The 24,380-nt window shown below is 45.9% G+C and overlaps 1 protein-coding gene across 1 annotated transcript in view; it reads left to right on the top strand.

Moving 5' to 3' along the window:
* SART3 (spliceosome associated factor 3, U4/U6 recycling protein) overlaps positions 1-22,244 on the top strand; it is a 69,891-nt gene extending 47,647 nt beyond the window's left edge. The window contains exons 14-17 of the mRNA XM_044281382.1: positions 13,694-14,139; positions 14,674-14,826; positions 17,861-18,048; positions 19,229-22,244. Of these exons, the coding sequence (XP_044137317.1) occupies positions 13,694-14,139; positions 14,674-14,826; positions 17,861-18,048; positions 19,229-19,409 (968 nt within the window). The 3' untranslated portion in view covers positions 19,410-22,244. The remainder of the gene's footprint in view (positions 1-13,693; positions 14,140-14,673; positions 14,827-17,860; positions 18,049-19,228) is intronic.
* The last annotated feature ends 2,136 nt before the right edge of the window (positions 22,245-24,380 follow it).

The following is a 24,380-nucleotide window of genomic DNA, read 5'->3' as shown; positions in this document are numbered from 1 at the left end:
CGCTTCAAGAGCAGCAGAGTGGGGCTGGTGCTGTCGGATTACGTGGTGAGGCATACACCAGCAGCCCAGCCCTCCCTGGACCTAGTACCAGCACTGCCGTACATCCTGGTGAAGTAGCGAGCACCAGAAGGGCAGTTGAAGCTGGTACGGTGGCACGTGCAGTAGTGACCCCGTCGCAGCCACCGCAAAGACGTGCCCGTAGAGCCCCTAGAATCCCAGAGGTGCTGGCAAACCCTGATTGGCAGTCCCCAACTTCAGCCGCACCTGTAGTTTTCCCTTTCACCGCCCAGTCTGGAGTTCGGGTTGAGACGGCTCAGATCGGTTCGGCCCTGGGATTTTTTGAGCTGTTCTTGACTGCGGAGCTTTTAGACATAGTTGTGGCCGAAACAAAGAGGTATGCCACACAATTTATCACCGCTAACCCGGGAAGCTTTTATGCCCAGCCTTTCCGGTGGAAACCAGTCCAAGTTTCCGAACTTAAAACTTTTCCTGGCCTCCTCCTCAACATGGGCCTGACAAAAAAGCATGAATTGCGGTCATATTGGTCCACGAACCCGATTCATCACATGCCCATGTTCTCTGCTGCCATGTCCAGGGCACGTTTTGAGGCCATCCTGCGGTTCCTGCACTTTAGTGACAACACCGCCTCCCGTCCCAGGGGCCACCCTGCTTTTGACCGGCTCCACAAAATTCGGCCCCTCATAGACCATTTCAACCAGAAATTTGCAGATATTTATACCCCAGAGCAAAACATCTGCATAGACGAGTCCCTGATACATTTTACCGGGCGCCTTGGCTTCAAACAATACATCCCAAGCAAGCGTGCCCGGTATGGGGTCAAATTGTATAAGCTCTGTGAAAGGGCCACAGGCTATACCCACAAATTTCGGGTCTATGAGGGAAAAGATCAGACCCTGGAGCCGGTCGGTTGCCCTGACTACCTGGGGAGCAGTGGGAAGACAGTTTGGGACTTGGTGTCACCCTTATTCGGCAAGGGGTACCATCTTTATGTGGACAATTTTTACACAAGTGTGGCCCTCTTTAGGCATTTGTTTCTAGAACGGATTGGCGCCTGTGGTACCGCGCGAACTAGTCGCGCGGGCTTCCCCCAACGGCTCGTTACCACCCGTCTTGCAAGGGGGCAGAGGGCCGCACTGTGTAACGAAGAACTGCTCGCGGTGAAATGGAGAGACAAGCGTGACGTTTACATGCTCTCCTCCATTCACGCAGACACGACAATACAAATTGAGCGAGCAACCCGTGTCATTGAAAAGCCCCTCTCAGTCCACGACTATAACCTCCACATGGGAGGGGTCGACTTCAATGACCAGATGTTGTCTCCGTATTTAGTTTCCCGACGCACCAGACGCTGGTATAAGAAGGTGTCTGTATATTTAATTCAATTGGCTCTGTACAATAGTTTTGTTCTCTACAGTAAGGCTGGGAGAACTGGATCCTTCCTCAAATTTCAGGAAGAGATCATCGAGAACCTCCTGTATCCAGGAGGTTCCGTGGCCCCAACCACCAGTGTAGTTAGCCGTCTACACGAGCGACATTTCCCCAATGTCGTTCCTGGTACCTCAACCCAACCGTCACCCCGAAAAAGATGTCGTGTCTGTAGCAGGAGTGGAATAAGGCGTGACACCCGCTATTTCTGTCCTGACTGTCCGGACCACCCTGCCCTATGCTTTGGAGAGTGTTTCCGGAAGTACCACTCACAGGTACACTATTAGCATAGGGATCATCTCACCAGGACAGGCACACAGGGCTATTAGGGCCCATTCACTCACTGCTGCTGCTGCAAACGTCTCCTTTCACATGGGACAAAGTGCATAACGCACTTCGCCACATCTTTGGGCGATTTGCGCTTTGCACATTGACCCATGGGGAAGGAGAGGTTTGTTCTATAAAGGTAAAAAAAACACACCAGTAAGCAAACACGTTAATGTTCAGTTAAAAAAGTTAAAGTTTATATGTTCTGTTGCAAAGTTAATAAAATTATTGCGTTGCGGCCTGGTTTTTTATTTTTTTTATTTTTATTTTTCTCTTTTTTTACCTTCCTGGTGGACCAACCGATTGACTAGCTGCAGCACCGATGTGCATTCTGACAGAAGCATTGCGCTGCTGTCAGATTACACGCAAGTCGGTGTATGCGGCGCTGCAAGACAGGATTTTCTCCTCTGCAGTGACAGATACGTTTGCCGAGGCATACGAGCTGAGGAGGAGGCGGCGTTCCTATGCTTTGGCAAGCACTTTGTATATATGTGTGTGTGTATATATATATATATATATATATATATATATAAAAAATCCCGGCAATGATTTATTCATCCACATCGATTGATGTGAATGGAGAAATCTGGTTTGCCAGGGCATACGAGCTAAGTGGGTATGGATGTAGGGCGGAGCTCTTATGTCCTGGCAGACGCCTTTCCCCTCCATTTTTTTTTTTGGCAGAGATTTTTTCATCCACATTGATCGATGCGAATGAAGAAATCTGTGCCGTTCATTTTTTTCTTTCAGCCCAGAGGCTGAACGTAAATAAAAAATCTCATTACCTGTATGCTCAATATAAGGAGAATAGCAGAAACTCCTAATGCTGGCCATACATGTAATGATTGCGGAGACCCTCAAATGCCAGGGCAGTACAAACACCCCACAACTGACCCCATTTTGGAAAGAAGACACCCCAAGGTATTTGCTGAGGGGCATATTGAGTCCATGAAAGATTTAAATTTTTGTCCTAAGTTAGCGGAAAGTGAGACTTTGTGAGAAAAAAAAAAAAATCAATTTCCGCTAACTTATGCAAAAAAAAAAAAAATTCTATGAACTTGCCAGGCCCCTCATTGGATACCTTGGGGTGTCTTCTTTCCAAAGTGGGGTCACATGTGGGGTATTTATACTGCCCTGGCTTTTTAGGGGCCCTAAAGCGTGAGAAGAAGTCTGGGATCCAAATGTCTAAAAATGCCCTCCTAAAAGGAATTTGGGCCCCTTTGCGCATCTAGGCTGCAAAAAAGTGTGACACATCTGGTATCGCCGTACTCAGGAGAAGTTGGGGAATGTGTTTCGGGGTGTCATTTTACATATACCCATGCTGGGTGAGAAAAATATCTTGGTCAAATGCCGACTTTGTATAAAAAAATGGGAAAAGTTGTCTTTTGCCAAGATATTTCTCTCACCCAGCATGGGTATATGTAAAATGACACCCCAAAACACATTCCCCAACTTCTCCTGAGTACGGCGATACCAGATGTGTGACACTTTTTTGATGCCAAGGTGGGCAAAGGGGCACATATTCCAAAGTGCACCTTTCGGATTTCACCGGTTATTTTTTACAGATTTTGATTGCAAAGTACTTCTCACACATATGGGCCCCTAAATTGCCAGGGCAGTATAACTACGCCACAAGTGACCCCATTTTGGAAAGAAGACACCCCAAGGTATTCCGTGAGGGGCATGGAGAGTTCCTAGAATTTTTTATTTTTTGTCGCAAGTTAGTGGAATATGAGACTTTGTAAGGAGAAAAAAAATAATAAAAAATCATCATTTTCCGCTAACTTGTGACAAAAAATAAAAAATTCTAGGAACTCGCAGTGCCCCTCACGGAATACCTTGGGGTGTCTTCTTTCCAAAATGGGGTCACTTGTGGCGTAGTTATACTGCCCTGGCAATTTAGGGGCCCATATGTGTGAGAAGTACCTTGCAATCAAAATGTGTAAAAAATGGCCTGCAAAATCTGAAAGGTGCACTTTGGAATATGTGCCCCTTTGCCCACCTTGGCAGCAAAAAAGTGTGACACATCTGGTATCGCCGTACTCAGGAGAAGTTGGGGAATGTGTTTTGGGGTGTCATTTTACATATACCCATGCTGGATGAGAGAAATATCTTGGCAAAAGACAACTTTTCCCATTTTTTTATACAAAGTTGGCATTTGACCAAGATATTTTTCTCACCCAGCATGGGTATATGTAAAATGACACCCCAAAACACATTCCCCAACTTCTCCTGAGTACGGCGATACCAGATGTGTGACACTTTTTTGCTGCCAAGGTGGGCAAAGGGGCGCATATTCCAAAGTGCACCTTTCGGATTTCACCGGTCATTTTTTACACATTTTGATTGCAAAGTTCTTCTCACACATTTGGGCCCCTAAATTGCCAGGGCAGTATAACTACGCCACAAGTGACCCCATTTTGGAAAGAAGACACCCCAAGGTATTCCGTGAGGGGCATGGCGAGTTCCTAGAATTTTTTATTTTTTGTCGCAAGTTAGTGGAATATGAGACTTTGTAAGAAAAAATAAAAAATAAAATCATCATCATTTTCCGCTAACTTGTGACAAAAAATAAAAAGTTCTATGAACTCACTATGCCCATCAGTGAATACCTTAGGGTGTCTACTTTCCGAAATGGGGTCATTTGTGGGGGTTTTCTACTGTTTGGGCATTGTAGAACCTCAGGAAACATGACAGGTGCTCAGAAAGTCAGAGCTGTTTCAAAAAGCGGAAATTCACATTTTTGTACCATAGTTTGTAAATGCTATAACTTTTACCCAAACCATATTTTTTTTGCCCAAACATTTTTTTTTATCAAAGACATGTAGAACAATAAATTTGGCGAAAAATTTATATATGGATGTCGTTTTTTTTGCAAAATTTTACAGCTGAAAGTGAAAAATGTCATTTTTTTGCAAAAAAATCGTTACATTTTGATTAATAACAAAAAAAGTAAAAATGCCAGCAGCAATGAAATACCACCAAATGAAAGCTCTATTAGTGAGAAGAAAAGGAGGTAAAATTCATTTGTATGGTAAGTTGCATGACCGAGCGATAAACGGTGAAAGTAGTGTAGTGCCGAAGTGTTAAAAGTGCTCTGGTCATGAAGGGGGTTTCACCTAGCGGGGCTGAAGTGGTTAAAGAGGTTGTCTGAAATTTCGATATTGATGACCTATCTCAGGATAGATCATGAATAGAGTTGAGCGAACACCTGGATGTTCGGGTTCGAGAAGTTCGGCCGAACATCCCGGAAATGTTCGGGTTCGGGATCCGAACCCGATCCGAACTTCGTCCCGAACCCGAACCCCATTGAAGTCAATGGGGACCCGAACTTTTCGGCACTAAAAAGGCTGTAAAACAGCCCAGGAAAGAGCTAGAGGGCTGCAAAAGGCAGCAACATGTAGGTAAATCCCCTGCAAACAAATGTGGATAGGGAAATGAATTAAATTAAAAATTAAATAAATAAAAATTAACCAAAATCAATTGGAGAGAGGTTCCATAGCAGAGAATCTGGCTTCCCGTCACCCACCACTGGAACAGTCCATTCTCAGATATTTAGGCCCCGGCACCCAGGCAGAGGAGAGAGGTCCCGTAACAGAGAATCTGTCTTCATGTCAGCAGAGAATTAGTCTGCATGTCATAGCAGAGAATGAGGCTTCACGTCAGCCACCACTGCAACAGTCCATTGGCATATATTTAGGCCCAGCACCCAGGCAGAGGAGGGAGGTCCCGTAACAGAGAATCTGTCTTCATGTCAGCAGAGAATTAGTCTGCATGTCATAGCAGAGAATGAGGCTTCACGTCAGCCACCACTGCAACAGTCCATTGGCATATATTTAGGCCCAGCACACACACAGGCAGAGGAGAGAGGTCCCGTAACAGAGAATCTGGCTTCATGTCAGCAGAGAATCAGTCTGCATGTCATAGCAGAGAATGAGGCTTCACGTCAGCCACCACTGCAACAGTCCATTGGCATATATTTAGGCCCAGCACACACACAGGCAGAGGAGAGAGGTCCCGTAACAGAGGATCTGGCTTCATGTCAGCAGAGAATCAGTCTGCATGTCATAGCAGAGAATCAGGCTTCACGTCAGCCACCACTGCAACAGTCCATTGTCATAAATTTAGGCCCAGCACCCAGGCAGAGGAGAGAGGTCCCGTAACAGACAATCTGGCTTCATGTCAGCAGAGAATTAGTCTGCATGTCATAGCAGAGAATGAGGCTTCACGTCAGCCACCACTGCAACAGTCCATTGGCATATATTTAGGCCTAGCACACAGGCAGAGGAGAGAGGTCCCGTAACAGACAATCTGGCTTCATGTCAGCAGAGAATCAGTCTGCATGTCATAGCAGAGAATGAGGCTTCACGTCACCCACCACTGCAACAGTCCATTGGCATATATTTAGGCCTAGCACACAGGCAGAGCAGAGAGGTCCCGTAACAGACAATCTGGCTTCATGACAGCAGAGAATCAGTCTGCATGTCATAGCAGAGAATGAGGCTTCACGTCACCCACCACTGCAACAGTCCATTGGCATATATTTAGGCCTAGCACACAGGCAGAGCAGAGAGGTCCCGTAACAGACAATCTGGCTTCATGACAGCAGAGAATCAGTCTGCATGTCATAGCAGAGAATGAGGCTTCACGTCACCCACCACTGCAACAGTCCATTGGCATATATTTAGGCCTAGCACACAGGCAGAGCAGAGAGGTCCCGTAACAGACGATCTGGCTTCATGTCAGCAGAGAATCAGTCTGCATGTCATAGCAGAGAATGAGGCTTCACGTCAGCCACCACTGCAACAGTCCATTGGCATATATTTAGGCCCAGCACCCAGGCAGAGGAGGGAGGTCCCGTAACAGAGAATCTGTCTTCATGTCAGCAGAGAATTAGTCTGCATGTCATAGCAGAGAATGAGGCTTCACGTCAGCCACCACTGCAACAGTCCATTGGCATATATTTAGGCCCAGCACACACACAGGCAGAGGAGAGAGGTCCCGTAACAGACAATCTGGCTTCATGTCAGCAGAGAATTAGTCTGCATGTCATAGCAGAGAATCAGGCTTCACGTCACCCACCACTGCAACAGTCCATTGGCATATATTTAGGCCCAGCACCCAGGCAGAGGAGGGAGGTCCCGTAACAGAGAATCTGTCTTCATGTCAGCAGAGAATTAGTCTGCATGTCATAGCAGAGAATGAGGCTTCACGTCAGCCACCACTGCAACAGTCCATTGGCATATATTTAGGCCCAGCACACACACAGGCAGAGGAGAGAGGTCCCGTAACAGAGGATCTGGCTTCATGTCAGCAGAGAATCAGTCTGCATGTCATAGCAGAGAATCAGGCTTCACGTCAGCCACCACTGCAACAGTCCATTGGCATATATTTAGGCCTAGCACACAGGCAGAGGAGAGAGGTCCCGTAACAGACAATCTGGCTTCATGTCAGCAGAGAATCAGTCTGCATGTCATAGCAGAGAATGAGGCTTCACGTCAGCCACCACTGCAACAGTCCATTGTCATAAATTTAGGCCCAGCACCCAGGCAGAGGAGGGAGGTCCCGTAACAGACAATCTGGCTTCATGTCAGCAGAGAATTAGTCTGCATGTCATAGCAGAGAATCAGGCTTCATGTCAGCCACCACTGCAACAGTCCATTGGCATATATTTAGGCCTAGCACACAGGCAGAGGAGAGGTTCATTCAACTTTGGGTAGCATCGCAATATAATGGTAAAATGAAAATAAAAATAGGATTGAATGAGGAAGTGCCCTGGAGTCCAATAATATATGGTTATGGGGAGGTAGTTAATGTCTAATCTGGACAAGGGACGGACAGGTCCTGTGGGATCCATGCCTGGTTCATTTTTATGAACGTCAGCTTGTCCACATTGGCTGTAGACAGGCGGCTGCGTTTGTCTGTAATGACGCCCCCTGCCGTGCTGAATACACGTTCAGACAAAACGCTGGCTGCCGGGCAGGCCAGCACCTCCAAGGCATAAAAGGCTAGCTCTGGCCACGTGGACAATTTAGAGACCCAGAAGTTGAATGGGGCCGAACCATCAGTCAGTACGTGGAGGGGTGTGCACACGTACTGTTCCACCATGTTAGTGAAATGTTGCCTCCTGCTAACACGTTGCGTATCAGGTGGTGGTGCAGTTAGCTGTGGCGTGTTGACAAAAGTTTTCCACATCTCTGCCATGCTAACCCTGCCCTCAGAGGAGCTGGCCGTGACACAGCTGCCTTGGCGACCTCTTGCTCCTCCTCTGCCTTGGCCTTGGGCTTCCACTTGTTCCCCTGTGACATTTGGGAATGCTCTCAGTAGCGCGTCTACCAACGTGCGCTTGTACTCGCGCATCTTCCTATCACGCTCCAGTGCAGGAAGTAAGGTGGGCACATTGTCTTTGTAGCGTGGATCCAGCAGGGTGGCAACCCAGTAGTCCGCACAGGTTAAAATGTGGGCAACTCTGCTGTCGTTGCGCAGGCACTGCAGCATGTAGTCGCTCATGTGTGCCAGGCTGCCCAGGGATAAGGACAAGCTGTCCTCTGTGGGAGGCGTATCGTCATCGTCCTGCCTTTCCCCCCAGCCACGCACCAGTGATGGACCCGAGCTGCGTTGGGTGCCACCCCGCTGTGACCATGCTTCATCCTCATCCTCCTCCACCTCCTCCTCATCCTCGTCCTCCTCGTCCTCCAGTAGTGGGCCCTGGCTGGCCACATTTGTACCTGGCCTCTGCTGTTGCCAAAAACCTCCCTCTGAGTCACTTCGAAGAGACTGGCCTGAAAGTGCTAAAAATGACCCCTCTTCCTCCTCCTCCTCCTCCTCCTCCTCCTGGGCCACCTCCTCTTCCATCATCGCCCTAAGTGTTTTCTCAAGGAGACATAGAAGTGGTATTGTAACGCTGATAACGGTGTCATCGCCACTGGCCATGTTGGTGGAGTACTCGAAACAGCGCAACAGGGCACACAGGTCTCGCATGGAGGCCCAGTCATTGGTGGTGAAGTGGTGCTGTTCTGTAGTGCGACTGACCCGTGCGTGCTGCAGCTGAAACTCCACTATGGCCTGCTGCTGCTCGCACAGTCTGTCCAGCATGTGCAAGGTGGAGTTCCACCTGGTGGGCACGTCGCATATGAGGCGGTGAGCGGGAAGGCCGAAGTTACGCTGTAGCGCAGACAGGCGAGCAGCAGCAGGATGTGAACGCCGGAAGCGCGAACAGACGGCCCGCACTTTATGCAGCAGCTCTGACATGTCGGGGTAGTTGTGAATGAACTTCTGCACCACCAAATTCAGCACATGCGCCAAGCAAGGGATGTGCGTCAAATTGGCTAGTCCCAGAGCTGCAACGAGATTTCGCCCATTATCACACACCACCAGGCCGGGCTTGAGGCTCACCGGCAGCAACCACTCGTCGGTCTGTTGTTCTATACCCCGCCACAACTCCTGTGCGGTGTGGGGCCTGTCCCCCAAACATATGAGTTTCAGAATGGCCTGCTGACGTTTACCCCGGGCTGTGCTGAAGTTGGTGGTGAAGGTGTGTGGCTGACTGGATGAGCAGGTGGAAGAAGAGGAGGAGGAAGCCGAGAAGGAGGAGGTGGCAACAGGAGGCAAAGAATGTTGCCCTGCGATCCTTGGCGGCGGAAGGACGTGCGCCAAACAGCTCTCCGCCTGGGGCCCAGCTGCCACTACATTTACCCAGTGTGCAGTTAGGGAGATATAGCGTCCCTGGCCGTGCTTACTGGTCCACGTATCTGTGGTTAGGTGGACCTTGCCACAGATGGCGTTGCGCAGTGCACACTTGATTTTATCGGATACTTGGTTGTGCAGGGAAGGCACGGCTCTCTTGGAGAAGTAGTGCCGGCTGGGAACAACATACTGTGGGACAGCAAGCGACATGAGCTGTTTGAAGCTGTCTGTGTCCACCAGCCTAAATGACAGCATTTCATAGGCCAGTAGTTTAGAAATGCTGGCATTCAGGGCCAGGGATCGAGGGTGGCTAGGTGGGAATTTACGCTTTCTATCAAATGTTTGTGAGATGGAGAGCTGAACGCTGGCGTGTGACATGGTTGAGACGCTTGGTGACGGAGGTGGTGGTGGTGGTGTTGGTGGTACATCCCCTGTTTGCTGGGCGGCAGGTGCCAACGTTCCTCCAGAGGCGGAGGAAGAGGCCGAGGCGGCAGCAGCAGAATAGGCCGAGGCGGCAGCAGCAGAAGAGGTAGCAGGGGGAGCCTGAGTGACTTCCTTGGTTTTAAGGTGTTTACTCCACTGCAGTTCATGCTTTGCATGCAGGTGCCTGGTCATGCAGGTTGTGCTCAGGTTCAGAACGTTAATGCCTCGCTTCAGGCTCTGATGGCACAGCGTGCAAACCACTCGGGTCTTGTCGTCAGCACATTGTTTGAAGAAGTGCCATGCCAGGGAACTCCTTGAAGCTGCCTTTGGGGTGCTCGGTCCCAGATGGCGGCGGTCAGTAGCAGGCGGAGTCTCTTGGCGGCGGGTGTTCTGCTTTTGCCCACTGCTCCCTCTTTTGCTACGCTGTTGGCTCGGTCTCACCACTGCCTCTTCCTCCGAACTGTGAAAGTCAGTGGCACGACCTTCATTCCATGTGGGGTCTAGGACCTCATCGTCCCCTGCATCGTCTTCCACCCAGTCTTGATCCCTGACCTCCTGTTCAGTCTGCACACTGCAGAAAGACGCAGCAGTTGGCACCTGTGTTTCGTCATCATCAGAGACATGCTGAGGTGGTATTCCCATGTCCTCATCATCAGGAAACATAAGTGGTTGTGCGTCAGTGCATTCTATGTCTTTCACCGCTGGGGAAGGGCTAGGTGGATGCCCTTGGGAAACCCTGCCAGCGGAGTCTTCAAACAGCATAAGAGACTGCTGCATAACTTGAGGCTGAGACAGTTTCCCTGGTATGCATGGGGGTGATGTGACAGACTGATGGGGTTGGTTTTCAGGCGCCATCTGTGCGCTTTCTGCAGAAGACTGGGTGGGAGATAATGTGAACGTGCTGGATCCACTGTCGGCCACCCAATTGACTAATGCCTGTACCTGCTCAGGCCTTACCATCCTTAGAACGGCATTGGGCCCCACCATATATCGCTGTAAATTCTGGCGGCTACTGGGACCTGAGGTAGTTGGTACACTAGGACGTGTGGATGTGGCAGAACGGCCACGTCCTCTCCCAGCACCAGAGGGTCCACTAACACCACCACGACCATGTCCACGTCCGCGTCCCTTACTAGATGTTTTTCTCATTGTTATGGTTCACCACAACAACAAATATATTATTTGGCCCAATGTATTGTATTCAAATTCAGCGGGATATAAATTTGAGGCCTAGTATTTAGGCGCTGGGTGACCGGTATGGATTTAGTGACAGAATTAGACTTGGAAATGCACAGAAGCGTGTGTGTGAAGTTATTCTGAATGACCCTATGTGCACCTTCAATATGATCTACCCTTTTAGGGATAGATTTCAAATAGCTCTGATATAGCAGAAACGACTAAATTATGAAATTGCTAAATTGGGAATTGTATTTCAACCCAGAACAAGAAATGTGCTTGAACGGACACTAAATAACTCGCCCAGCTACAGCACTAAGGACAGATTTAGCGGGATATAAATTTGAGGCCTAGTATTTAGGCGCTGGGTGACAGGTATGGGTTTAGTGCCAGAATTAGACTTGGAAATACACAGTAGCGGGTGTGTGTGAAGTTATTCTGAATGACCCAATGTGCACCTTGAATATTATATACCCTTTTAGGGATAGATTTCAAATAGCTCTGATATAGCAGAAACCACTAAATTATGAAATTGCTAAATTGGGAATTGTATTTCAACCCAGAACAAGAAATGTGCTTGAACGGACACTAAATAACTCGCCCAGCTACAGCACTAAGGACAGATTTAGCGGGATATAAATTTGAGGCCTAGTATTTAGGCGCTGGGTGACAGGTATGGGTTTAGTGCCAGAATTAGACTTGGAAATACACAGTAGCGGGTGTGTGTGAAGTTATTCTGAATGACCCAATGTGCACCTTGAATATTATATACCCTTTTAGGGATAGATTTCAAATAGCTCTGATATAGCAGAAACCACTAAATTATGAAATTGCTAAATTGGGAATTGTATTTCAACCCAGAACAAGAAATGTGCTTGAACGGACACTAAATAACTCGCCCAGCTACAGCACTAAGGACAGATTTAGCGGGATATAAATTTGAGGCCTAGTATTTAGGCGCTGGGTGACAGGTATGGGTTTAGTGCCAGAATTAGACTTGGAAATACACAGTAGCGGGTGTGTGTGAAGTTATTCTGAATGACCCAATGTGCACCTTGAGTATTATATACCCTTTTAGGGATAGATTTCAAATAGCTCTGATATAGCAGAAACCACTAAATTATGAAATTGCTAAATTGGGAATTGTATTTCAACCCAGAACAAGAAATGTGCTTGAACGGACACTAAATAACTCGCCCAGCTACAGCACTAGGGACAGATTTAGCTGGATATAAATTTGAGGCCTAGTATTTAGGCGCTGGGTGACCGGTATGGATTTAGTGACAGAATTAGACTGGGATATGGCCAAAAAATAAACAGACTATTGCTGGTTAAATGCACTTGGTGTGACAGCTTCACCCTGATGTAGGCTTTAGCCAAAAAACAACCACACCATTGAGGGTTAAATGCACTTGGTGACAGGCGCAGCTTGCCCCTGATTTAGTATATGGCCAAAAAATGAACAGACTATTGCTGGTTAAATGCACTTGGTGTGACAGCTTCACCCTGATGTAGGCTTTAGCCAAAAAACAACCACACCATTGAGGGTTAAATGCACTTGGTGACAGGCGCAGCTTGCCCCTGATTTTGTATATGGCCAAAAAATGAACAGACTATTGCTGGTTAAATGCACTTGGTGTGACAGCTTCACCCTGATGTAGGCTTTAGCCAAAAAACAACCACACCATTGAGGGTTAAATGCACTTGGTCGCAGCTTGTGCTGGCGCACCACAAGACACAAAATGGCCGCCGATCACCCCAGAAAAATGTGACTGACAAACGGTCTGTGCAGCCTAAAAACAGTGAGCAATTGAGGATCAGCAGCTCAATGATCCACAGCTGCAGATCGATCAGTTAATCAAGTCCTTTGGAGGAGTTAATCTGCCTAATCTCGCCCTACTGTCGCAGCCGCAACCTCTCCCTACGCTAATCAGAGCAGAGTGACGGGCGGCGCTATGTGACTCCAGCTTAAATAGAGGCTGGGTCACATGGTGCTCTGGCCAATCACAGCCATGCCAATAGTAGGCATGGCTGTGATGGCCTCTTGGGGCAAGTAGTATGACGCTTGTTGATTGGCTGCTTTGCAGCCTTTCAAAAAGCGCCAAGAAAGCGTCACAAAAGCGCGAAGAAAGCGACGAACACCGAACCCGAACCCGGACTTTTACGAAAATGTCCGGGTTCGGGTCCGTGTCACGGACACCCCAAAATTCGGTACGAACCCGAACTATACAGTTCGAGTTCGCTCATCCCTAATCATGAATACAAGATCGGTGTGGGTCAGAATCTCGGCAGCCTTGCCAATCAGCTGCTTGAAGAGGCGCGGCGATCCATTTTTTGCCCATTGCCTGTCTATTGAGTAATGGAGCAGATTACCTATTTGTCCTTGAGATCTCCAGGATAGATTTCCATCCCCTGGAAGTAAACAAGGATGGTTCTTGTCCAATGACAACCCGAAAAACTGATGCAACAAGTACATGTGAAAATTGCTTAACTCTTTATTTTATCATGAATAGGTTTGAAACTGAATACTCTGTTAACATGGACCTGTAAATGTTTGTTGGCAGCAATACAGATAATTCTGTACACATTTTAGAAAATAGGATAATCTAGACAAGTATTTGTTTGTGCCCTGCAGAAGAACACCCCAGTAAGAAGCACAGAGGACAGGAGCAGTCTGAGGACAATGGGGCGGAAGAGATGGAGACTGAAACTGGTCTTTTTGGTCGGAGTGCCTCCTCCACACGCCACTCTAAATCCCAACAGAAGCCTCCGGCCCCTAAGGAACAGCCTAAGATCCTTCATAATGCTGACAAGGAGAACATAACTGTATTTGTGAGCAACCTGCCCTACAATTTGCCTGATCCAGAGCAACAACTGAGAAAGGTTTTCTCAGGCTGTGGGGAGATCTCCCAGGTTAGGGTCGTCTACAACAACAATGGCACCTTCCGTGGATACTGTTATGTCGAGTTTACTGAAGAAAAAAATGCATTGGATGCATTGACAATGGACCGGCATGTATTTAAAGGGAGACCCATGTATGTGTCTCCTTGTGTGGACAAGAACAAGAACCCAGATTTCAAGGTTAGTTTTGTCATAAAATGGATTACTATTACCAGTTGTGTTTTTTTTATACTTGTCTGTTTTTCAGATTCTGTCTGATTTTACAGATGTAATCTTTGTGAATGGATACATAGTTTTGTAAGTCAATTTGGCACACACTGGTTTTTAAATGTAAACCATTGTGCAGACAAAATGTATCACTGTTGGGCAGTACAGTGGCTCGCTGGTGCCTTGCATTGCCAGGCCTTCAGTTAGAATCCTACCAAAGGCATTGTCTGCATGGAGTTTGTATGGGTATATGTACTGTATACTAATAGGTTCATTTGGAATTTAGATTGTAAGCCCCAGGGACCAGTGTGAGTGAAAACGGTCTCTGTACTATGCTACGGAATATGTTGGCGCTATATAAAGGAGTACAATAATAACAGTGTACATATGATCAGACACTGCAGATAGACAGTCAGCTGAACAAAAGTAGAGAGCTGTAGCAGCCCCTCTGCTACGGTACGATTTGCAGGAATTTCCTAGTACTAAATACTGGTTTGCCTTTCTTAGGTGTTCAAGTACAGCACAGCTCTGGAGAAACATAAGTTGTTTGTCTCTGGGTTACCATTTTCCTGCACCAAAGAGGAACTGGAAGAAATCTTCCAAGTGCATGGCACCCTTAAGGAGATCCGTCTGGTAACCAATCGATCTGGGAAACCAAAGGTAGGAAATATGGTGTGACTTGGAAATTCAGAATTTTCAAGCTTTATTCCCACGTGACATAAACCATGTGGATTTGCTGCCTCGGGTTTTCGTTCTGTAAATCTGCAGTGTTGTAAAGTACCAGCAAAGTGGATGAGATTTAAAAATGCATCTCATTCACACGCTGTGGAAAGTGTTTGCACCGGGATCCACACATAACTTGACTTGTGCCGCACATTTATGTTGCAGATATCTCCTGTGGATTTCACCCTTTGCAATGCAGAAAGTGAAAGCTGTGGCAAATCCACAGTGTTTCTGCAACTAAATGTGTGGTGGACTCAGCATATGGAAATGCATGTGGAGGATCTTGATGACCTAGATCAGGGAAGCCCAACCTGCAGCCCTCCAGCTGTTGCAAAACCACAACTGCCATTATGCCTGGACAGCCTACAGCAATTGGGGCATGCTGGGAGTTGTATTTTTTGCAACAGCTGGAGGGCAGCAGGTTGAGCATCTCTGGCCTAGATCATCAACCTCTAATGGAACGGGGTTTGACACTGCGCACCCCTAACGATCAGTTGTTTCTGGGTATCTCCGGGACTGGAACTACACACCTTCATCACTTCTATTGGAGCAGAGCTGCAGACGCTGGACGTAGCTGTGTATTTCTGGTGCCGGAGCTACACCGAAAGAGCTGATCGATCTCGAGGATAGGCCTTAAATATGAACATTTTTAAAGCGGTTATTCAACATAAAAGTATTACTATGCAAGAAATGGCGGTATTTTGAATTAAGTATTATTGCAATATACTGTATATGCAATACAAATATTGTTATCCTTCTTATCCACCTTCTCCTGCGTTCAGTGGTGGACGGACATGCTCGGAATCTTCTCTGTTCCCTTGTCTCCACTCAGTGCTGGTGTAGTGTTCTCATAGTAAAGGGGCCCAAACGCCATTCTTTCATTTGTACTGCTATATATATATATACAAGTATATAGGTAAATCTCTCTAGACAAGGTATCAAGAACCGTCTCCACCCAAGCTGCTGTGAAGCTACAACTCCCAGCATGCACACTTTCTCAGTTGTTCTTGTAAGTGAAAGGATCCTGGGAGTTGTAGTTTCAGAACAGCTAGAGCGCCGGAGGTCGTTCCATCTCTAGACCTTGAAGAAGGAAATTATGAAGGCATTGCTATACAATATTGTATTTATGGAGCCGTATGTCAAGGATTATTTGCCATGCGGGGAGGAAGGGGATAACAAGAGCTAATTGCAGTCCAGCCTTGATGAGCTTCCGCCCACCCCCAGAAAGGCATGCAAGTCCTCCACATTTGTGTTTTAAATGTGTGGGATAACCGTTTTAATAAAGCAAATGGAACAATAACTAGATTTACGGATGTATAAAAACCATGCAAATTGAGGTCCCCATCTAACCATGTGTTGGAGCACTTTCTCAGCCTTCCCCGGCTGCCTCAGATTCTGCTGCCTGTATCTGTCCGTGTGATAAGTGTCCAGCTAGAACAAAAAAGTGAGGGCAGCCTGTCACGTCTGTGACAGCCGTAATCCTACATACGCGCCAGTCTCCAGTGTTTTCACAGAACATCATTGGTTGTTCCGGACTTTTACTTGCTCGTTATACCTTTTTAACATTACAACTTGTCTTTGCAGAATTTTTACCAGAAAGTAGCTAACTCCTGTAAGATGTAATCCTATGATGAAATTATTCCTTACATACATAAATGTCTTTGCGTTGGTTGTGCCCTATTTGTAATAAAACATGGTATCCACATAAGTTCTGTTCAATATTCAATGTCCTAGCACTCCCGCTTGAGCTGGGACTTGTAGTACTATTAGACACTCGCTCTGGTCCGGGCTGTTCTTAAAATGTCCCGCTGTCTAATGTACTATGCCCAGTAAGGCGACTACTTTATATGTTGTCTTAATATGTTGACTTGGTATATATGCGTTTCGGAACAGGAGGTTCCTTCCTCAGTGGTGGCAAGAACTTGCTACCGCTGAAGAAGGAACGTCCTGTTCTGAAACGCGTCTGGTAGGAACAGCCTGTGAAAAATGGAAGGTGTACACTAATCCACACGGGTGCATCTAAGGTGGTTTTGGCGTCCCCGCGCTACAACAACACATGTGTTAGAGAGCTACTCAAGCTGGCATACAGCAGAGTGGGCGGCTGACAGAGATGTAGAAGGAGGATCACAGCGCTGCAGAATTTGTGAGTAATAACCTCCCAAACCACCATCAACATAAATAAATATACCAAGTCAACATATAAAGTAGTCGCCTTACTGGGCATAGTACATTAGACAGCGGAACATTTTAAGAACAGTGTCTAATAGTACCACAAGTCCCAGCTCAAGCGCGGGAGCGCTAGGACATTGTATATTAAACAGAACTTAGGTGGATACCATGTTTTATTACAAATAAGGCACAGCCAAAGCATATTCCGTGTACACCTATACAAGGAACTATAAGTATCACAAAGCCGTGCCCTTTTATTATATACAAAGTCTTATGCGAGAGCTCCACATTTTATACTGGTGACCATGTCTGATATTTTGTTTAATAAATGTCTTTGCTCAGTTTTTTGGGTACAGACTTGTGAAATTTGAAGTATTTCTGCAGCTCATGGCTGCTACCTGAATACTGCTTGTATACAGCTAGTATAGAGTTCAGGGAGGTTCACATATATTAGTGATAAAAAGTGGGAAGACTGGCTTTAAAGGGCAGCAGATTTGTACCTATGAAGCTGGCTGACCCGTTACATGTGCTCTTGGCAGCTGAAGGCACCTGTGTTGGTCCAATGTTCATATGTGCCCGCATTGCTAAGAAAAATGAACTTTGAATATATGCAAATGAGCCTCTAGGAGCAGCGGGGGCGTTACTATTACACCTAGGGCTCAGCTTTCTCTGCAATTGCCCTGCCCTCGGCACCTTGACAGGGCCAGGTGTGATGACGTTTTCACTGCAGGGCCCTTTTTGTTTGCTAGTTTACTGTATGTAATAATTTTCTAGCATCTCATGACCCTTTACTCTTCATCAGGGACTTGCATATGTTGATTATGAAAATGAGGCCCAGGCTTCACAAGCTGTAATGAAATTGGATGGCACAAAAGTGAAGGACCATATTATTAAGGTGGCGATTAGTAATCCTCCTTTAAGAAGACAGCAAGAGAGTCAGGAGGCTGCTCGGTCTACAACGTCTATGGTTCCTCGGCAAACCTATGGAGCGTAAGTGAAGAGCTTAAGGCCCTATGCAGATGAGCGTGTCCGGATGCGTTGTGTCTGCGTTCAGTGAAAACTGAATGAGTTCGCAGGCAAGGTCATTCAGTTTTGCCTGCGTTCCTTTTCAGTTGTTCAGTTTTTATTGCGCGGGTGCAATGCGTTTTGCACGCGCGTGATAAAAAACTTAATGTGGTACCCAGACCCGAACCTCTTCACTGAAGTTCGGGTTTGGTGTTCTGTAGATTTTATTGTTTTCCATTATAACATGGTTATATTGGAAAATAATAGTAGTCTTTTAATCCTCAAAGTCAATTGAGGGTTAAAAAAATTATAACATTACTCACCCCATTCACTGGATCGCGCAGCCGGGATCCTCTTGTTTGTTCTTCTTGAAGGACCTTCTCTGACATCATCACGTTCATCATGTGGTGAGCGCGGTGACGTCGGCGCAGGTCCTGTTGAATAAAGATAGGTCATTCTATCTTCATTCAGCAGGACCTGCACTGATGTTAGCGAAGGTCCTTTTGCAGGTCCTTCAAGAAGAATAAACAAGAGGATCCCGGCTGCACGATCAAGTGAATGAGGTGAGTAATGTTATAATTTTTTTTTTAACCCTCTATTGTCATTTGACTTTGCATTCTGTATTAAAGAATGCAATTTTCCATTATAACCATGTTATAATGGAAAATAATAAAGTAAATGGGGTCCCGGGTTGCTCATCCCTAGTCTCCTTATCAACCATCCGTGAAAATCGCATCGCATCTGCACTTGCTTGCGGATGCTATGCGATTTTCACACAGCCCCATTCCTTTCTATGGAGCCTGCGTTGCATGAAAAACACAGAATATAGAACATGCTGCGGTTTTCACGCAACGCACAAGTGATGCATGAAAACCAATGCTCATGTGCACAGGCTCAAATGAATGGGTCAGGATTCAGTGCGGGTGCAATGCGTTCACTTCACGCATTGCACCCGCGCGGAAATCTCGCCAGTGTGAAAGGGGCCTAACAGTCTTGTAGAATTCTGGCAGAGAAACAGGGGTCCTTCACCTCCTGTCTGTAGTACGGCTTTGCTGATGAAACCATATCCCTAAGCACAGCATCTCTCCTCTGTCTTGTGGTGTCCACAGATATGGAAGTTAAACACGTAAAATAATTCTGGTGTTTAATTATTTTCCATTTACAGGAGGGGTAAAGGAAGAACCCAAGTGGCTCTCTTACCCCGATCTTTGCACCGCCAGAATACATCTGACATCACAAAAACAGAAAATGGTACCCCCCGGACACCAGAGACTTCATCAGGCGCTGAAGGGGAGCCCCGGAAGATGTCTAATGCTGACTTTGCCAAGATGTTGCTCGGAAAGTGATTAAGAAGGGACATGTGCAATGGGAAAATGTGAAAGTGACTGCCCTCTGTGACCTTATCCATTACTGCAGCTGCTTACATCTCCACTAAACACCCGGACTGCAGATTCTGCCCGGTCGGGCTGTACGTAGTTTTGTTTTTCTAGGTTCTGTACCGATTACTTTTTATGTTTTAATAGTGCAGACTTTAGGCTTCCTTATTTCCCTCATATTGAGGCAGGCAAGGCAAAGCAGGGGTAGCTAATAATGGTCTGTTGGGTTTATGTTTTTACACCTGTTGCAGAATGTCTATTGATCGCACTGAATTGCAAAAGTGATCGTGAAACACCTCCAGGTATTTTATATGTCTTCTCCTCATTTTCATGCTTTGTTTTCCCTGTGGAATTTACAGTTCGTTTTTTTTTTGTTGGTTAAAACTGGATTAAAACCCCTGCTCTACACAAGTCAGTCTCAGCAATGGGCGATTAGCAGCCTCTGTGTAGTCTTATGTGAATGAGCACCGCTATATAGTGCATATTGTGATAATGGGACACTTTGAGTGACTGCGGCAGCATCGTAACAGTATGGATGCAGAACTTGCTTGTTCATTTCGTTTGGATTCAACAGCCATATTGAGACGTTGGTATTGGTTGAGAGGGGGCGTTCAACAGCTGAGGCTCCCACCGCTCGCTGGAACGAATGGGCGGCAAAAGGGCTCTTCAGGTCTTGGAAGAGACATGTCTCTGACCTTCATGCCTGTGATCAGTGGGGTCTCAGCTCTTCGATCCCTCAACATTACTAAATTGCACATTATCTATAAGAAGACTCCATTCTTCCCCATCCGTCTATCTTTTAGTTGTGTGCATTTTCTTTACACCTAGTGGGGTGATGGCATCACAACCAACCCCAAAGTAGCTATTAAAACGGATGCAGAACAATTGGCTACCACGTTAGTCAATCCACAAGTTGCTGTTTTTGTGTTGCAATTTCTCAATTTTTGGAAAATGTTTTGTACCAATTGTTTTGTTTCTCCATAATTGTGACAAAATTGCAGGAAAGAAGCTGTGTGTGAACACATCTATATTGAGTAACACGCTATACAACCCATTATACGGTGTGTCTGCCGCTTTCTCAGCGCTAGGCAATTCCACCATTTCTAGATGTCGGTGTTGCACACACATTGGACAGCCAACTAAATGATTGCATGAAAAGATTTGTCTGACACCCTGTTTTACAAATGTAAAGTGATGAAACATATTATCTATTTTATCAGTACTGCACCTCTGGCCTGATATCGATGCCTTTCGTAGTCCCAGAAGTGGAGCTGTGATTTTCCGACACAGGAAGATAACCTCCTCCCCCTCCCTGTGTTTAGATGATTTAATGAATGGGGCTGGCTGTCTGGGTTCATTCGTTACCTAAGCCAGGGATCTGCAACCTCCGGCACTCCAGCTGTTTAGAACCTACAGAATGCTTCATTCACTTCTATGGGAGTTAGAAGAGCAGCCGAGTAAGTTTGCATGCTGGGACTTGTAGTTTCACAGCAGCTGGAGTGCCAGAGGTTACTAATCCCTGACCTAAGCCATTCCCCTTCCCTGTATTTGCATTAGCCATGATGGAACATGGGGCTGGTTTAGCTACTGAATCAAGCCAGCCAACTCTTTCATCACATCACTGACACACAGGGATCAGGAGGAAGTTGTCTGCCCCTGTTGGAAAATCATTGCAATTGTAGCATATACACATAGGGGCACATTTACTAAGACCGGCGTTTTAGACGCCGGTCTTAATAAGGACATGCGCTGGTGATGGATCTACATACACAACTTCCTTGCTGTTTTACATTTAGATCATTTTCTGCACCTAAATCAGGCCCATCCCCATTACGCCTACTTTTTTTAGAACTGGGTGGTGTGAACGGGGAAAAGTCGCAGATTGCAGCGCAAAGGACCTTTGCACCACAATCTACACCAGAAATATGCCTAATATAGGCTTATTTTTATTTAATAAATGACCCCTATAGTTTCTGTTGACCACAGACAACATTTTCCAACCTGGCCAATTGCATTTTTGGCACACAGAAGTCCGCCATCAGCCATTGTGAACAATTGGGCATGCAAATGTTTCTAACGGTTGGTTGAAATGTCCCATATGTTATGGGCACCTTTACCCCGAACCAGCTCCATTTCTGATACCACACAACGAGTGAATTTGGGCCATCAGTGTAGTCAATGTTAAGTATAGAACCTACCATCATTTTAGAATGGTCAGATAATTGGCTACATAAAGTAAATGAAAACTGGTTCAGTTGAGGCATGATTCGGGGTGCAAAAGTTCGCTAAGTATGGCTGTTAACATTTGTTAGGGTATTCGTTGTGCACATAATCTACTTATCTGTGGTCACAGATCTGTTGTTTAGCGACATCGTACCCAAATGAACAGGTGAAATTATGGAGATCTGCCACCATATAGATGTTTCTTGTTAAGCAGTTGGTGAATCGGTCAGGTGATCCTTTTTGACCACCACCCTACAGATCTTATAGGATTTAGTATTCCTCCTCATGATGCAGCTATATAGATATCTGAGCTTTGCATACAGCTCTGCCTGTATCGCAGCTCCTACAATGGTCCAGTTGTCCCAGGATCCTATTAAGCAATTCAGGCAAGTTATGCAGCCATACATTCCCTGTCCTTTATAGGCATAATTTTATTAAAGAGCCTTAAAAGTTTGTCCCATTAAGACAACTTATCCCCTATCCACAGGATAAGGTGTAAGGTTACTTTCACACTAGCATTTAAGTTTTCCAGTATTGTGTTCCGTCATAGGGCCTCAATACCGGAAAAAAATAAACGCTTCAGTTTTGTCGCCATTCATTGTCAATGGGGACAAAACTGAACTAAATAGAAAGGAATGCTCCAAAATGCATTCCATTCCGTTTGGTTGCGTTCCCAGGCCGGAGAGCAAACTGCAACATGTTGTTGTTTGCTTTCCGTTCTGGGGTGCGGACCAATACGGATGTCAATGGGGACGGGTCTGTTTTCTCTGCCACAATAGAAAACTGATCCGTCCTCCATTGACTTTCAATGGAGTTCATGACTCATCAGTCTTGGCAATGTTAAAGATAATACAACCGGATCAGTTCATAACTGATGCAGATGGTTGTATTATCAGTAACGGAAGTGTTTTTGCTGAACCCTGCCGGATCAGCCAAAAACGCTAGTGTGAAAGTAGCCTAAGTGTCCGATTGTCGGGGGTCTCCACTGACGTCCCCACTGATCACTAGAATGGGAGCCAGTACTCTTTAGTTTAAATGGAGAACAGTCACGTGATTGTGTCTGCCACTCCATTCAAACAGGACCCCATTCTCATGATCGGCAGGGACCCCAGCCGATCAGAGACTTACCCCCTGTAGGTAGGGGATAAGTTGTCTTACAAACCCTTTTTAAGCTGCCCATACACATGGGATTTTGATTGGCCACAGTGTGACCATGGGATCATCCCCACCCAGCTAAACTGGCCGATAAGACTCCTTGTGTGCAAAGTGGCAAATGATCCGCCTATCAACCATACATTAGCTACAAGTCAGTCACACCTAAAATATTCCAACCTGACAGAAGTCTGCCATTGTGCATACAACAGTCGGCCACAATTTTCACCAATGTGTATGGACAGCTAAATAAAGTACGACAGCAGTAGCACTAGTTGTAATGGCAGCTATACCGCTGGCTGCTCAGCCTTCCTAGAGTCGGTTATACCTAAGAAACGGAACAAAATACAACTTAAGTGCTTTGCTGTCTTTTGTGCGATTGACTTCAGTGACCTTCGGTAGCATTTTTGGGAAGACATTTGCCTAGAGAGACATGTAGATATACTCCTAAAGCACATATGTAGTTTTTCTGTTTCATGTTATATTGATTGGTTTCTGTAAATTTTGATTGTTCGGCTTAGAAAAACGTTTCCTGCTTGATGCAATCTGCACCTTTCACTATATCACCTCCCCATAAGCCACTGTCCCACTAAGCTCGAAGAATTCTTTATATCTGTGATGTGAACAAGAGGTTTAAAATATCTATTTTTTTTTTTTCTTAAGAATTTATGTGGCATGGTTTACCTCCTTGTGCTAATTTTCCTACAAATATATTGATATACATGGAACCAAAAAATGCAATTTATTTTAAGTATATATGGTCTTTTTTTATGTCAGATGTAAGAAAATGCAAAAGCTTTGTAAGAGTAGCGTCAGTTTTTTGTGGTGGTGGTTTGATGCAGTTTTTTGAATCGAGGTCAAAGTTGGATCCAGCAAGAAGGCGACTAAGGGAGGCCATACACATTTAGTAATTCAGTCTCCCAATTTCCTCATACACCTTTGATTCAGCCGAACGTGTATGCCTATTCAGTGGAGAGACGGGGAAAAGCTGCTGCCAGAACAACGGTCCTTCTCTCTCCCAACATCATCAGGGGAGAGTCGGGGGCTTCCCACACACAAGACTGTCAGTCGGACCCTATGTTCTCGTTCTACATTAATGGGCGCCTTAAGTCTTTCTTAAATATTTCCCATTCCCTTCCAACCCACTTCTGGATCAAAAGACTGCATCAAAAACTGCCACAAAAGGCTTTGTTTGACCAACATTCTAAAAATACTATTGCAATGGTCTATTTTTAAAAAAATCCTTAGTGCTCAAGGGGCCGTAAAACAATGTCTCTGAGGTTTGGCTATTGGCAAAGCCCCAAGCGGTAGCTGCATTTTACTACAGACATTTTTGTTAGGTTATCTGTATGCCATGCAGATTTTGTGTTTCCATTTCTGGTTTATTAAACTACAGTTACCTAAAATGTTGTGACGTGGCCGGAGAATTCTGTTGTCGTGTTCACTGTTGCGTTTCATTTTACATTGTTCAGAAATGTCATGTCCACAGTCCCTGAGCATGCACAGTATAATAATTTACTCCAAGACATACTATAAAAAGCTCCTTCAGTTCCCTGAGCAGAATTA

Source organism: Bufo gargarizans, chromosome 1 (genome assembly GCF_014858855.1).
Source record: "Bufo gargarizans isolate SCDJY-AF-19 chromosome 1, ASM1485885v1, whole genome shotgun sequence".
NCBI classification, from domain to species: Eukaryota; Metazoa; Chordata; class Amphibia; order Anura; family Bufonidae; genus Bufo; species Bufo gargarizans.
This window is presented reverse-complemented; position numbering and strand designations above follow the sequence as displayed.